The sequence below is a fragment of the Thamnophis elegans genome, chromosome 14, assembly GCF_009769535.1.
Source record: "Thamnophis elegans isolate rThaEle1 chromosome 14, rThaEle1.pri, whole genome shotgun sequence".
NCBI classification, from domain to species: Eukaryota; Metazoa; Chordata; class Lepidosauria; order Squamata; family Colubridae; genus Thamnophis; species Thamnophis elegans.
This window is the reverse complement of record NC_045554.1, coordinates 21877644-21894365: the sequence shown is the minus strand read 5'-3', so window position 1 is coordinate 21894365 and position 16722 is coordinate 21877644. Positions and strand designations below refer to the sequence as shown.

The window sequence follows — 16722 nt, the reverse complement described above, 5'->3', positions numbered from 1 at the left end:
ATATAAGTCCTAACTGCTATTGCTATTGCTATTTTCAGATTAGCTGAGATCAAAATTGAAAGGCCCATTGCTCTTCCATACAGACTCATTTTACTGACAAGGAAGGTGTATGAGAGAATTGTGACAAGGAAGGAGAAGAAAGTATCCAGGCACCAGATCTCCTGTAATGAAAAATGAGATTACATTTTCATAGGTGCTGTTCAAAATAGGTATCTAATTTTTGTGTCACCCAGAAATCCCAAGAGATGGTTTATATGTAACCTGGAGCCTAGAGAAGTGGGCATTGGTGGGCATTTGAATCATTATGTTCGTGTCTAGGTGCAGAGAAGATGTATTAAACTGATGTTATATTGAAGTTGTCATCAGAATGAGACAGGCAGTAACTTTGGACTAATATTAATTAAATTGCTATTTTTTAGACCTGACTGGACTTGCAAATTAAGTGGTTTTGATTAGGTTCTGATATAGTTTTGGAATAGCAACTTGGTCCTCACTTCTGATCTAGGCCCTCAGATAGAACAGAATGAAGCAGATTTTCATTATCTGAAACAGAAACAAGATGAAATGCAATAGCACTTAGATTATATACTGCTTCATAGTGCTTTATACAGCACTCTCTAAGTGCTTTACATAGTGTTAACCATATTGCCCCCAGCAATTTGGGTCCTCGTTTGACCAACCTCAGAAGGATGGAAGGCTGAGTCAACCTTGAACGGGTCAGGATTGAACTTCTGGCAGTGGGCAGAATCAACCTGCAATACAGAATAGAATAACAGAGTTGGGAAGGGACCTTGGAGGTCTTCTAGTCCAAACCCCTGCTCAGGAAGGAAACCCTGTACCATTTCAGACAAATGTCAAAGGTTCCAACTGATCAACCAATGGTTGTCCAATCTCTTCTTTAAAACTTCCAGTGCTGGAGCCATTCACAACTTCTGGAGGCAATTGTTCTACTGGCTGATTGTTCTCACTATCAGGAAATTTCTCTTTAGTTCTAAGTTGGTTCTCCTCCTTAATTAGTTTCCACCCATTGCTTCTTTTTTACCCTCAGGTGCTTTGGGAGAATTGGCTGACCCCCTCTTCTTTGTGGCAACCCCATGAAATATTGGAACACTGCTATAATGTCACTCCAAGTCCTTCTTTTCATTAAACTAGACATACCCAATTCCAGCAACCATTTGTTATAGGTTTTAGCCTCCAGTCTCCTGCTGCATCCTAACCCACTGCACACCCACGGAATCAGTTTGGGTTGCTTCAGAGTAGAAGGACATGTGGACTTGCTGGGATGTGGGTTGTTTTCCTACTTTGATGGAATTGTTTGATTGTAGGATTCCAGTATTTCTTCTTGTTTGCAATAGGGTAAGGCTTCAAAAATAGTTAATTACGCTTGTTTCTAGAACTTCATTAGTGCCAATATTTTCTTGCATAGTTCAGTATAATTATTTGAGCAGCATCTTATTCAAGGACACTAAAGATGCTGAGTTGCTGTGGTTCTTATCATTTGGCACACTGTCAAAAAGCGTGATGCAGGGGAAGTCTCTGCTTGAGATATTAAGCCATAGAGTGCAGTCCTTTTTCCATCTCGGAAAACATGCAGTGGATATATTTGAAAAGCAGAAAGAAAATATTCACATTATATTATTATTGCCTGGTTAATCTTTGGTGAGATTCACAGCCTTTGGGGCGGTTGGTAGCTCAACAGCTTGAGTCCTAACCAAGGACTAGGAATTGTTAAGGTACGCTGAAGGATATAAGTGTTCCAGTAGGGTGGTTTTTGTTTTGTTTTGTTTTTATTAAAAGTTTTAAAGAGTTTTACAATTATATACCTCTCCTGCTTGTTCCCTTTCTCTGAATCCTGGAGATGGAGGGTAACCAGCCTTTAATACGTTGCTGTAAAAATCTCTGGCCTTCCAAACTGAGTTAAGATGATGCCTTTGTCCCAGTAATTCACCACTTATCCGGCTGGGATTTCCCATCTATATTGTATCTGGCGGGTTTTTAAGTTCATCCACTAGGAATGCATAGTCTTTCCTAGATTTCAACATTTTTGGTGGAATTTCCTTCAAAACTGTCACCTCCTGACCTGCAATCTGCAATTTGGTTTTATAGGACTCTTGTAGTATCAAGTTCCTTATATTCCTAGTAGCAAAGTAGACTACAATATCTCTTGGTAATTGTTTCTGTCTGGTAATCCATGATTAACAGTGGTATATTTTGTCCATTTGCCAATCATACTCAGCTCTTGGTTGACCAATTAATGGTCAAAGGCTTCTGCAAGAATCTCTTTCAGATTTTCTTGGTTATTCTCTTTGAGGCCTCTTATTCTCAAAGCAAATTCCATCGTTCTATATTGTATCATTGTAATTTCTGCTTCTGACTTATCAGTCTTATTTTGAACCTCTTCAACTTTACTTTCTAGATTGACATTGGGCTGGTTAATTTCTTCCACTCTATCATCCAATGAGGATACATAGCAGCCAAACCTTTAAAGGCTTCCACTATGTCTTCTCTTATTTGCTGGTTACGAGTCTGGATTAGCTCCTTGATCCCAGATATTTCCTCCGAAACCTCCTTAAAGGCAGATGTAATCTTTCCCTCTATCTTAAGTTCTAAAGCAGCAGCCTGTTCTTTTAAGGCACCTTGCAGCGCTTCAAGAGTTAAAGCCTCAGCAGCAGGGGGGAGGTAATAATGATTGTAATTTATTTGTCGGGGGAGCTGCCAGCACTCTTTGAAGTAGTTGTTGTTCTAACTTGTTTTGAGGCCATTTCAACTATTCAATTAAACTTATCTTCCGCCAAACTGTTAAGTCCACACAAACCACTTAGTCCAATTATTAAGTCTTGTAGCTTATTAGTAAATCAATGCTGTTTTGAGTGATCTTAAACTCTTAGCATTAGAAAGCACTTAAGATGTAATAGCTTATTAAGTTTCGATTCAGCCACACCTTCAATATTCGGGCGCCATTTTCTCTTCTATCTCGTTAATTTTAACAGAAGGAGTTTTGTAGAACGGAGCTAAAGTTTAAAAATACCTGCGATTGTGAAAATCTCCAGTATTTGCTCTGCCTGCTTCTTACTCAAATGTAGATCAAACATTGATTGCAGGGGGGTTGTGGATCTTTGATCTGCGGAAAGCAGATGCATCCGAAGGCGGAGTGTGTCGAGCTACAGGGGGGCTCACACCTTCCAAACCCCAGAATTAACTCCTGGGGGGTTAAGGTAGCTCTACCCACGCTTGGCAGCTCTCCTCTTTCCTCTTCTCCCGAGGAAAGAGTTTTCAAACTGCCAGACAACTGATTTACACTGTCCAGGCAATGTAACGCGATCTTGGGGCTGGGGCGTCTCAGAGGAGACATCGTCAGAGCAGCACGGTGCCACTGGAAGCCTAGGGTGGTTTTTTTGTAGAGTCAGAATGTTCACTTCAGGTAAATTTAGAATTTTCAAATAGCGAGGTAGCCCTTTAGGTATTGCTCCAAGGGCACCAATTACAATTGGGACAACACATGATTTCTTTTTCCACAGTCGCTCAACCTCAATTGGCAAGTCCCGATATTTTGTGATTTTTTTCTTGCTGTTTATCTTCAATTCATGCATCACCAGGTATTGCAATGTCAATGAACCATACTTTTTTCTTTTCAATTATTGTTATGTCAGGTGTGTTTTGGGCCAAGTTCCTGTCAGTCTGGATTCTGAAGTCCCACAAGATCTTTCTCATTCTCTAAAACCTTCTCAATCTGATGGTCCCAGTGGTTTTTGCTGTACTCAAATCCAAACTTTTGGCACAATTTCCAGTGCATGATCTTAGCAACGCGGTCATGGCTTTGTAGGTAGTCAGTTTATGAACTTTTGCAGCACCCACTAATCAAGTGGTCGACTGTCTCATCTTCTCATTACAGAGGTGACATTGCTGTTGGTGGTAACATGTTGAATTTTTGCCTTCATGCAGTTTGCGGCTAAGGCTTGTTCTTGAGCTGCCAAAATAAAGCCTTCTGTTTCTTTTTCAGTACTCCTGATCTTAACAGTTCCAAGTTAGTTTTTGATCAGCTTTGCCTTCAATACTTTTCAAGTATTGGCCATGCATGGCTTTGTTTTTCCAATTTTCAGTTCGCTTCTCAATTACTTCTTTCTTATATTCAGCTTTTGACTTAGTTGTCTTTAAAAGGCCTCCTTTATTTACTTTCTTAATCATTGTTCTTCACTTTTCTGGATGTAATCATTCAAACTGTGTTTTTCTTCTTCTTCTTTTCTTCTTCTTCTTCTTCCGTTTTACTTGTAGCAGTCCTCGACCACCCTCTGCTCTTGGTAGATATAATTGGTCAACATCACTTTTAGGGTGCAAAGCATGATTCATTGTCATAAGCTTCCTTGTTTTTCTGTCCAAATTGTCCAACTCCATCTGGATCTAGTCACTTATTCCTGCAGAGTATTGAACCACAGGTATAGCCCAGGTATTTATGGCTTTTATGATGTTTCCTCCACTCAATTTAGACTTTAATATTTTGCGAATTCGTCGAATGTACTTGGCTGGAGTTAATTCCTTGACTTTATTATGCATTACGTCAGAGGCCTCTAAAATCCCCAAGTACTTGTAGCCTTCTTCTGGTTTTTACTGCCTTTATCATTTCTTCATTCTCAAGTTCTATCCATCATCTTCTATGACCTTGTCTGTTTTGGTTGCCATTGTTGCACATTTGTCAATTCCAAACTGCATACCAATATCTTGGCTAAATTCTTTTGTGCTTTCAAGTAATAAATTCAGTTCAGCTTTTGTTTTACCAAACAGCTTCAAATCATCCATGTACACCAAGTGTGAAATTTTCAGCCCTTTCTTTGCAAGTTCGTATCCATAGTTCATCTTCTTCAAATGATTGTCAGTGGTCGCATTGAGAGTATAAAAAGTAGGCGTGAAAGGGAATCGCCCTGGAAAATGCCTCGTTTAATTTCAACTTCACCCAGTACTTCTTCATTAGCTATAAGCCTCATTTTCCAGAGATTCATTGAAGTTTCCATGAATTTTTGTATGTTGCTGCTGATGCCAAAGATTTTCAGGCATTCTTGATCCAACTATGGGGAACTGAATCAAATGCTTTCTTATAGTTTATCCAAGCCTATGAACAGGTTGGTTCGTCTTTTCTTTGATTTCTTTAGGATTAGTTTGTCAATCAGCAGTTGGTCCTTTGTTCCTCTTGAATTTTTGCAGCATCCTTTCTGTTCTCCAGGAAGCAAGTTATTTCTTTCCAAGTATCCATAAATTTGGTTTGCAATGATACCAGTAAGGAGCTTGTATGTTGTTTGCAAAAAGGTGATTGGCCTATAGTTTCCAGGATCCTTTCCTTTTTCTTTATCTTTATGGATCAAAAATGTCCTTCCAGTTGTCATCCATTCATCATTTTCAGGTGTTTTTAAGATCTGGTTCATTTGGGCTGCCAATCTTTTGTGCACACTTGTAAGTGCCTTTAACCAGAAGCCATGTAACTCATCTGGTCCAGGTACACTTCAGTTCTTCACTTTTCTTGACTGTCTTTGCACATTTATTTTGTTATTTTCACATCTTCCATTTTATGCACTTTAATAGAATCCTCAATCTGATCCATTTTGCATTTCTGTTGTGGTTCTTATTGTTTTCCCACAAATTCTTCTAGAATTTCAGAGCTTTCTCTTTATCAGGCTTTTCATTTGTTGTTACTCCATCTCCACTTTCTAAGCTCTTATAAACTGGTGTTGATTTGCTCTGAACTGTGAGTTTTCCATGAATTGAGTTACTCGGTGTTCATATCTTTTAATCTTTTCAGCAATGGCAACAACCCTTTGCTTCAGCTCTTCAATTACTATCGCAATCTCTCTATTCTCCAAATCATATCTTGCTTCCAGGCTGCTTTTGACCTGCTTGTTCTTTAGCTGACCTTGCCTTAGGTTCTTCAAGTTGCTCAAGTCTCCACGAATTTTTTTGATCTTCAATTCCAACCGAATTTTCCATTTAGGCTTCCTCTTCTTGCCTCTTTGGTTCTTTTGTATTTTCAAACCCAATTCTTTGATGGTTATGAAGGCTGCTGCATACATCAGCTGGTTTGTTTCAGCTAATGTAATGGTTTGAATAGTTTGCACAGCCTCGTTGACCTTTTTTAGTACCTTTCTCAATTCTTTCCGGTTCGCTTGGTTCAGCTTTGGCAAACGTGTTTCTTTCAGCATCTTCCATTTGATGCTTTATTTTCTCAGCTAATTGAGCAATAACTGTTGGTGTTTGTTCTTTAGTGTTCCCTTGTTCTTTATCTTCATCCATTTCAGCATCCTTTTCCTCCCTTTCTTCCTCAGTTTGCTTTTGAGTTTGCAGATCATTCTTGATGTTACTCTTCATTGTTGGTATACTCAGACCATTTGTTGCTTTCTCTTCGATTCCTATTAATTTTGCTGTAGTGAAAAATGTGTGACTTAGAATTACACGTCATTGGTCCATTAGCCTTTGTTCACTGATATCACAGTCCATGTGGTTCACCTTCCAAATCTGATACATTCATTTTTGAAATCCACGTTTTGCCAGCTCAGACTGATAGTAAGCTTTCATAATAGAGATGTTTTCTTCCCTAGTCCAGATTTTTCACTTTTTCTTCCAGTAGCTTGTCAGCTCCATGCCCTCGTTGCCTAGCAGAGGGAGCTGAGCCCTGTAGCTCATTTTGTGCAGAATGCCCAGGAGCCATAGTATCCAACGGAACCTGTTAATCCGGGCAACGGTTCAGCCGGCATAAATTTCATTTTTTTGTATTCACCATATTTGAATGGGTTGTGGAGCAAATTTTGTCTGGCCCTTCACCTGAGACCTGTCTGATATGGCTGCACCTGTTCAGCATAGACCTTAGGATCATTAGAGCGCGCAAGCTCCTCCACCACGACAAGCTAAAGCTCCTTGGAGGGTTGTTGTTGTTTTGTTGTTGTTGTTGTTGTTATTATTATTATACGATTGTATCACAGCGGCCGGTTGTTTTGCCGGATTTGGCATTGATTACTAGTCGGGCCCCACCCAGAGGCCTAGGACGTCGTAACGTATTTTCATAATATGCGTGCAGATCCAAGCAGTGCGGCTTTTTGCATTTGACTGATGGTGATTTTGTCAATTTTTAACTGTTTTAAATGTAATTTAAATGTAATTCCAGTGCTTTTGGAATAGCACCCAGTGTGCCGATTACCACTGGAATTACCACTGCTGGTTTGTGCCATTATCGTTGAATTTCGATTTTTAAGTCCTGGTATTTTGCGATTTTTTCATGTTCTTTCTCGTCGACCCTGCTATCACCTGGTATTGCGATGTCTATGATTGTAACCTTATTTTTCTCAACCAGTGTGATGTCTGGTGCGTTATGCACCAGTATTTTGTCCGTTTGTATACGAAAATCCCATAAGATCTTAACCATCTGATTTTCGGTGACTTTTTCAGGCTTATGTTCCCACCAGTTTATTGTTGTTTTAATATTATAATTTTTGCACAAATTCCAGTGGATCATTTGTGCTACTGAATTGTGCCGCAATTTAGGGTATGCAGGGTATAGTGCCGTGATGGCAAACCTATGGCGTGTGTGCTGGAAGTGGCACGCAGAGCCAACTCTCCAGGCATGCCAGCTGTTGCCTGTTGCTCTTCTGGGTTCCGGCGTGCACATGCATGCTGGCCAGCTGATCTTTGCACATGTGAGAGCACCAGAAACTGGAAGAGCAGCTCCCTGGTACGCATGTGCTTCCACTTTTCGGTGTGTGCATGTGCACTGGCCAGTTGGTCTTTATGCACGTATGCACGCCAGAAAACGGAGGATCAGGTGACCAGCACACATAAACACATGGAAAACTGGAAGCTTGACTTCCTGGCACGTGTATGCACACTGGGGAACTGCTCTTCTGGTGTCAGTATTCCCACGTGTACACATCGGGGAGCTGCTCTTCTGGATTTCAGCGTTCCCCTGCATGCACTCCCATTTAGGCACTCGGTGCCGAAAAGGTTCACCGACACTGGTATAGTAGAATGATTAAAAGACAGAATCCAATCTGGGTCAGTCTCTGGGACCAGAGGTTTTGTCTTCCGAGCTTTCGGATTCGTGCTGGAGCTAGAGAGAAGCTCCCTGAAGATGGGCTCCAGCACAAGTCTGAACACTCGGAAGACAAAAACTCTGGTCCCACAGGAGCTGACATCGCAATGACATGATGTGCAATCTTGGACCTCCGAGATTGCAGTCGATACTTTTGCCGCTGGATGGTCCTTTTGGACCTAAACCATCCCAAAGAGACGGTGACAGGGAAGAGTAAGTCTTGCTGATCTCAGGGACACCACAAAGTCCCTAATTGATCCAAGAGAATCTCTTCTTGGCGGCGGCAGAAAAGCTGCTGAAGTTGGGACAGCTCTGGAACGGGAGGAAAGCAGAAACAGAAAGTGTGTCCATCTGGTGTGCAAATATTATTGTTATAAAAGAGACTGCCCCCCCAAAAAAATTAAAGCTAAATTAAATTTGAAAACAGAAGAAAATAAGCGGCAAAATTAAGCTACATTGGACAGTGTGTTATCTTTTTTTTTTCTTTTATGGCTGGAATTTTTGCAAATATTTCCAATTTTTTAAAGTGAATGGATTAGTTTTTCTTCTACTTCTATGGATTAAATTATTTTTCTTTATTTTTATAATACTGGTTTGGATGAGGGTTTTTTTTTTCTATTTTGTTTCACTTAAGAATTTTGTTTCTTTAAGCCTGGAATATAAAGAAGATATAAAAGGAATACAAAGAGTGTTGTAATATCAGAGGGAAAGGAAGTAACACTGCCACTTGGAGGCTGGAGGCTTGAATCCTGGAAACATTGCTTTTTCTTTTTTCGCTTTGATCATTTTGACTTTGCACTTCAAGGTTCTTCGGCTTGTTTAGAGAGAGTGATAAGGAGAAGAGCATGGGTTGTTTATACAGGTGCTCTTTGGGAACTTCATTGGCAGCTGGAGAGAAGTGAAAACAAAGCCTTGTTTTGAAAGATTATAAATGAACTTGTGTCAAATCTAATAAAAAGTTTTGAATGCTAGAGTAGCAGTGTTTACCAGTTGGAAGAATGGCACAACATCAAAAAGAAACCTTAACAGTGCAAAAGATTATGCTTGAAATTCAAAAATTATTAGAAGTAACAGAGAAAATTGAGAAGAGATTGGAAAACATAGATTGTAAAACAGTAAAATTTGATGGAAAAATTGAAGATGTTCATCAAATGGAAAAAGTGGAGGTTAGAGTCCTAAAAACTGAAGGGAAAAATGAACAAAAATGAACAAAGAGAAAAGATAATTGTTGATACCAACAGTTAACTGAGTGTGGTTGGAAATAGAAAGAGTGGAATATGGAAAGGGGAGATAGATGGACAGGAGCTCTACCCCAGATTTCAAGGTATAGAAGAAGAAAAAAGAGAAGAATTGATGGATCTAAGGAGAGAAGTTTTGTCAGAAGCACTATTGATAACCAAAGATGACTGATTAAAGAAGCAGGTGGAGGGTTTCGAGATTATATAAGATATGCAACAAGCAACAAGTTGGGAAGAGAAGTCCATACAAATTATATTAAGGAAACAACCAGAAAACTAATCCCACAAATGGCAAAAGACACAAGACTATTACTGGAAAGACACAGGTTGCTATATGAAAGCTTATACTAAAAAATTAGTCAAATTTAGTTAAATTTAGAGCATTATGTAAAAAATGGATAATGGATATGGTTAGATAAATAATTGATAATGATATAATGTATACATATGTATTGGTTTGATAAGAGGAAATTTGATATAAATTGCAAATGGTGACTACGAAAGGAAGTTTAGAAATTCTGTTATGTATGAAAGCTTATAATAAAAATTAAGTCAAATTTAGTTAAAAATAATGTATATATATATGTACTGGTTTGATAAAGGAAATTGGATATAAATTGTAAACAGTGATTAAGAAAAGAGGTCTAGAAATTTTGTTAGTAAATATAATGATTTTTTTATTTAGAACATGTCATAAAGATGTAATGTTACCGGATGATAATGGAAACAATTAACGGAATGCCAATATGTGGTTTTTCTTTAAATTTTGGAATATTTTATATAAAAGGACGTAAAAACAATTATAGTCAAATGAAGATTGAGGTATGATGATAGTAATATATATAAATATATTTGATTTAAAATATATAACTTGATATGAATTGGGATTGAAAGGGATGCATGAAAGTTTTTTGTAACCAATTGACACACTTTCTACAATTTGTAATGGAAGATGGTTTTGTGGTGTTTTTTGTGTTTTGTTTGTCTGTGTTTATTCAAAAATAAAAAATTCTTTATATATATATATATATATATATATATATATATATATATATATATATATATATATATATATACGAGCCTAATGACAGAGAGTGGAAGTGTGACCTTCCTCCCATACTTGGGCATACCAGGGGTTGTGACTTTAAGTATATACCTCCCACCCTGGCTGGCTGATAAAGGAGTCGTTCTCTGTAGCTCAAATGGTTAACTCCCTGCCTGGGAGGCAATAGAGCACAGGTTCGATTCCCAAAAACTTGGGTATGGCTAGCTGATGAGAGCTAAATAGCTTGAAATAGATCTATACTAGTCTCCCTTTATTTATTTATCAGCATAAATATAACATATATATATATATATATATATATATATATATATATATACATACATACATACATACATACATACATACATACATACATACACACAGTATAGATATAGATATATAGATATATAAAAACTCTGGTCCCAGAGACTGACCCAGATTGGATCCCGCAATATTATCCTGAGACACGTATATTTGCTTTCATTCATGGTTAAAAGACAATCTAATTTGTGTAGGTCCCATCATGCTATGAAACTGGTGAACTGCACTTAGAACAAGCACATGAGAGTGGCATTGAAGGTGAGTAAATGATAGAATGATAGCTCTCCTGGTAGACCAGTGTCCAATGTTAGTTGAGTGTAATCCTTAAAACAGCGTCATTTGTTTGGAATGTACAGTTGTATTTGTTTCGGTGTATCTCTTTGATGGATAGTGAAGCTTGGGAGATACCAAAGAGGAAGGTCAGGCTGATCAGACTAGAGACACTCAGGGGATATCCCCGCATTCATGCTACAGTGCCCCAGTGATGGAGGCAGCCAACCCAGATGAGAAAACCAATAATCTTGGCTATATTGAGAGCTTCCTCACACAGTGCACATTTGATACTGAGTCGGAGCAATTGAATGGGGCGGGAGGTAAACAGCATATGAGACAGCAAATTTGGGTCTGGTATTGCTTTGTGCTACCTCAAGGAGTGGTAAAGCACACTTTAACTCACCGATAGTCTATGTTAATGGTGTCAGTTTCTCATTGGACCTCCAGAAACTTGTACTCCAACCTCATCCACCATTCATAATAATTTATTCTCCACAGGGAACAGTGGTTCTATCTGCAACAGGTTAAAGATCTTGTAATTGGAAATTCTCAGGCATTCGTTCTTGGCAGAATTCTTGCAAGGAAGCCATGAAATGGTTGTGAGTATAGCAGGTGGATCTCCAATGATCTGCCTCAGTTGCCAGATCCTCAATGTGATTGACTCAAGATTCCATAGGTTTTTTTTTAACCAAAATACCACTTTGTGGGTGCCAAATCTAATGTGCATGTTTCTACATGTCCTCCAGCCATACAGTACCACTCTGCATTGGTACTTGCTTTTGGGAACATTCTGATTTGTCTTTACCACCTTTGGCTTAAATTCAGGGAATATAGTTGCCGCACATTCTTAAACTCAGCAGGGTTTATGCAATTTTACGTCCCTAAACTAGACTGTGACTCAACTCACCTTTGTCATGTCTCACATTTGGCAAATCACACAGTGAAGCCTGGAGAGTGGCTTATCATAGAGATTGAACAAAGGAACATATCTCCATTTGGATGTATTAATTTCTAATCCCTGCTATTTGAGTAGCCAAAGATGATCTGCTTCCACTTTTCTCTTAATTACATCAGTGGTGGCAGCACCAGTCGGAAGATTTTGCGTTTTGTGGACAAGATTGCCAAGTCCAAATATTTCCAGAAGGCCACTGAAAATGAATACATTAAGAAGAAGATGGAAGAGGTTTCCAACACTCCACTGCTTTTGACTGTGGAGGTCCAAGATCTGACAGGCACATTGGCTGTGAACATCCCTCCACCTCCAACAGATCGAATCTGGTAGGTGCCCAGGGAGCAGAAGGAGGGGAACAGACCTTCTAGTTGGATCTAACAAAGATGAGGCTGCATGAGATTTGAACATTATCCTAGAGAGGCATCATGGACTTGGAAGCAGAATGGGAGACTTTTTAGTAAACTGCCCCATCACCATATCCCTGGCAGTAGCCAGGACAGCAGCAGTTAGAAGGAATGTTCATAAATGGTTGAGATGGTCCTGGCAGCACTTCTTGTAAATTCTCCTGAGTTCTGGAATTCTAGAGCATGACCCCGATATCTACATACGGATTAAGGCAAAGAAAGGAACAGTTGCTGTTCCTTTCAACTATTATTTTTTTTCCACGTCTACCTTTTCTTTTACAAAATAGAATTTGATTCCAGGAGTCTCCAGACTATATGAAATGATGGGGCCCATCGTTGTGCTCAGTCTGAACCTCAAGTTATTTTCATTTTTGAGAATTTCAGAGACTAGTTAACTATGTCAAGATTGAAGATTTAGAGATCCTCTGGGTTTATTCAAATATAACCCATTTTATATATTTATATACAGGAAAGGAAAAATATAATAGCAGTAGACTTATATACCGCTTCATAGGGCTTTCAGCCCTCTCTAAGCGGTTTACAGAGAGTCAGCATATTGCCCCCAACAATCTGGGTCCTCATTTTACCCACCTCAGAAGGATGGAAGGCTGAGTCAACCCTGAGCCGGTGGGATTTGAACCGCTGAACTGCTGATCTAGCAGTAGCCTGCAGTGATGCATTTAACCACTGCGCCACCTTAAAGATTAATCATCTTTAATTCAGTGTTTTCTATAAATATGGTACAACTCGTAGAAACTTAATCAGCAAGGCCAGTGTTGAGAGATGCTGGGAGTTGTAATTCAACTACATCTGGATCATCAGCAAGACAGAAATGTAACAAGAGGCAGAGTGCTAGTTGTAAACAAATAACTTTGGCCTTTTGAACTCCCATTAAGAACTAGAGAACCTTTAATCCTAGTTTGTTGGGATAAGATCCCCAGAAGCAGTCTCATTTTAGGCGAGCAAAGAAGGGTGAATGAAGTTCTTCCTGCCTATTGGAAAACATCCAACTTCCAGCAGAAAAGACAGGGGGTGGGAAGAATGCTTCAGAGGGAGAAGTAAAATCACTTTTGCCTCCCTGCCCCAGGTACAGCTTCCGGATCCCTCCGCAGTTGGATATGAAGGTACGGCCACAGCTAGGAGAACGGGAGGTGACCTTCCCCCACATCACTGAGTGGATTGAGAAGAAGCTCCAGCATGAATTCCAGGTATTTGGTTGATGTAGTCCACAATGAAGGATTGGGAGGGATCTTAAGATGAACTCAGTTAAGGTCCCTTAGCAAGAAACCTAGGCAGTTCTTGCAGCCTTAAGAGGTGTTGAGAGCCCCCCCCCCCCCCCGCATTTGACAAGGAATCAAGCTGGAAGCAACTGAATGTGTGATGGCCAAACCTTGTTCCCCAGGAAGCTTTTAAAGTGCAAGACTCGTCTCTCCCTGTTCAACTTGGCAAGAAGTTTAGATGACACAGAAAGCTCCCTGGCTTATCTTTACTGTCATCTTTTTTAATTGCTACAGAAAGGAAAAAGCAAACAAGTGGCGGTTTTGGGTAGTGCATGACTGAATCCCAGTGACTGTATATGTGACATACAACATATATAATTGGGGCTCTGAATTAACCCATTTTCTTGAGTCCACCCAATTTGTTAAACTGCACAATGGGTTGATTTGCAACATATTAAACCATGCCCCAAACCAAAAAAACAAGCGAAGATAATTCTAACCAAACTTATGTGTTGTGGATATATAGTATCTACATCGTTAATGGAAGTGGCTAAAAAGTTGATAGATGTGACCCCTGGAAACAGTTATTGCTGGGAAAAGCAGACAGTCATTTCCCTCCTTTTCTTTAGTGCATGACATGATTCTTTAGTTCAAACTTAGTTCATGTTTTGCTCCTCTCTTTTCCCTGATCTTCCTACTTGTAACTTCACTTGCTTTCCAGTCTCAAGTTTCCTTACCACACACACTTCCATTAGCTACTTAATTAGTATTAGTTAATTATTAACATTGAAAAGCATTCATTGAAGGCAAGTAATTATCAGAAGGAATTCTTTACAAATGGAGCTAAGGGTTTATACATACGATTAGAAGTTCACTAATATTGGTTCAGCTCGGCTTGAAGTCCGCAGTAAATCATTTGTGCTGAGGATGAGCGAAGACCTTCGTTCTGCAACAAGAGGCAGAATGATTCCTGGTGCGGAGCTGCTATGCTGCCGGTGCCCCCCCTTCCTCCCAGAGTTTAGGCTGAGAGGGTTAGTTAGAGGGCTTCCAATGCATAATTTCTCACCTCTCTCACCTCTCTAGGCCCGAAGAGAGGGTAAACAAACTGCTAAAGAGCTTGATGGATTGCTGTTTAAACAGTTTAACGACGCCAAGATTCGAGAGCTGTTAAAAATAACAACTCCCTGTCAGGCCCCACCCACCGGAAGTCTAAAGTGAACTTTTTTTGGGGGGGGGTCAAAAGTTTTATTTTCTTTTAAAACAAACATTCCATCATTCCTCAATTAGTAAGACATCGGAGTACAATTTTTTTTTATTTTTTTTTTGTGTGTGTGTCAAAATAGTTCTAGTTAAAGTGAACTATCTTGTGCACACACAAGAATAGAAAGATGGGAATTAAATAATTTTAATGAATAAACCAAACAGCTGCCATTCTAACGTTAAGTGGCCTGGAACCTGTTGCAATATTAAAGAGCTTTCTGTTAAGTGTAGTTGTGCATTCTCTGAAAAGTTCAGTTCCACCACATTGACCATTGGCTTCCCTTCCACCGCGATACCCTTAGTCTCACTGTAAGAGTGTAGGAGGCTACAATGCTTCATCAAGCCTTTGATTTGCAAACCTCCAGGCAGATTTAATTTTATTTTTTCATTTCTTCTTCCCATCAGAAAATTTTGGTGATGCCAAATATGGATGATATCATCTTACCTCTGATGCATTCTGCTTTGGAATCCCAGCCTCTCATAGAAGGACCACAGGAAGAACTTCTAGCTGAGGATGTCAAAAACATGTGAGGTGCTGTCCTCTGGTGGTTGACCTGCTCTAGTCTCTTGAGGGAGCTAACCAGATACCTGGTCATAAGGGAACCTGTGCTTGAGAATAAAGGTTCTCCTCCACGTCTCCTTGCTGGCCTCTCTTCTCTCTGGAACTGTTTTCAGATGAAGGAGATTTGTCTGGATATGGCTTGTTGAAGAAGAAGATGCACCAGGTAGGTGACAAGCACAAAATGTGTGGCCGAGAAAGAAAAGGCAGCAGAGATGACAAGACCCCTGGCTACTTGGAATTCTCTCCACGTTGCATCTCTGCAAATAACTTTAGTTTTAAGTATCTATTAAATGGCAGAACCATCAATAACATTGAACAGGATCTTTGTGAAGGAAGAAATAAGAGTGAATGACCCCTTTAGCTAGTGCAAAAGGGATATTGGCGGTGGGGGGTGAGGGAGATAGAAGCCAATTGGAGTTGGGGACTCCAAGACTCAAAACTGCTCAGCAATTTCCATTTCAGACTTGAAGAAGGAAAGATGCTTGACTAACAGTTTTGGAAAAAAAGGAACAAGTGATGTTTCCTACCACACAATCTGGACTATTCACAGCCTCTCCATTTCTTGGCTATTGACAACCTGAAAGCTGGGTACTGAAGCTTTGGTTCTCAACTTACTCTGACCCCAGTATAGGCTGAAGACTAAGAATACGGGGCAGGGGAACCACCCACATTCCTCAGTCTTGATCCAAAGGTCTCAAAAGAAACATGACCTAGTCTGAGTTTTAAAATGTGCTTCAGTTCAGAAACTCTTGGGACCAGGAAGAAGGTGAACACTGACAGGGAACCTCTTATCTGAGCATTAACTCAAAGAACCGACTGCTGCTGCCAGGCGACCAGAGACCTTTTCTACCTGAGTGCATGGATTCTTATCCCCATCCTCCCGGGGCCCTCCCGGATTGCCTTCCTATCTACACCCACAGCCAACTGCAGGAGACTTGAAGCTGATCAGGAGAGGCCCAGGGCCATGGAGCAGCTCCGCCAGGCCTGCTGCCACGAGATCCTCTTATCCTCTTCACAATGCAATGTTTCAAGCAAGCAATAGCAATGCACAAGCTGACATTAGTGAACGGGACACTATAAGGGCTTTGCCAACCTGGGATAATACGTACATCTAATGGCTGCAAGAACAGGAGGGAAGATGAAAGAAAATAAAGGCTCAAAACAGTCCTTGAAGTGGGTTTTCCCCTCTTTCCTGCTGCACTTGTTCCTAACTGCCCAGAATCACTGGGAGTTTGGCAGTGTATACATTTAATAAATTATTGTTACTCATGTGACAGAGAAATTAAACATTAAAGCATTCTGGCATGTATGGATTTGAATTTAGTCAATAAATAATGATTAAATAAGCCATAGCTAATTCACCCTAACGGTCATGCTGTTTC

At 39.9% G+C, this 16722-nt stretch overlaps 1 protein-coding gene across 1 annotated transcript in view; it reads left to right on the top strand.

Moving 5' to 3' along the window:
- Positions 1 to 16712, top strand: part of LOC116517880 (testis-expressed protein 2-like) — a 36311-nt gene extending 19599 nt beyond the window's left edge. Inside the window, 3 exon segments of the mRNA XM_032231060.1 lie at positions 12017 to 12220; positions 13386 to 13506; positions 15184 to 16712. Of these exon segments, the coding sequence (XP_032086951.1) occupies positions 12017 to 12220; positions 13386 to 13506; positions 15184 to 15309 (451 nt within the window). The 3' untranslated portion in view covers positions 15310 to 16712.
- Positions 16713 to 16722: the final 10 nt, after the last annotated feature.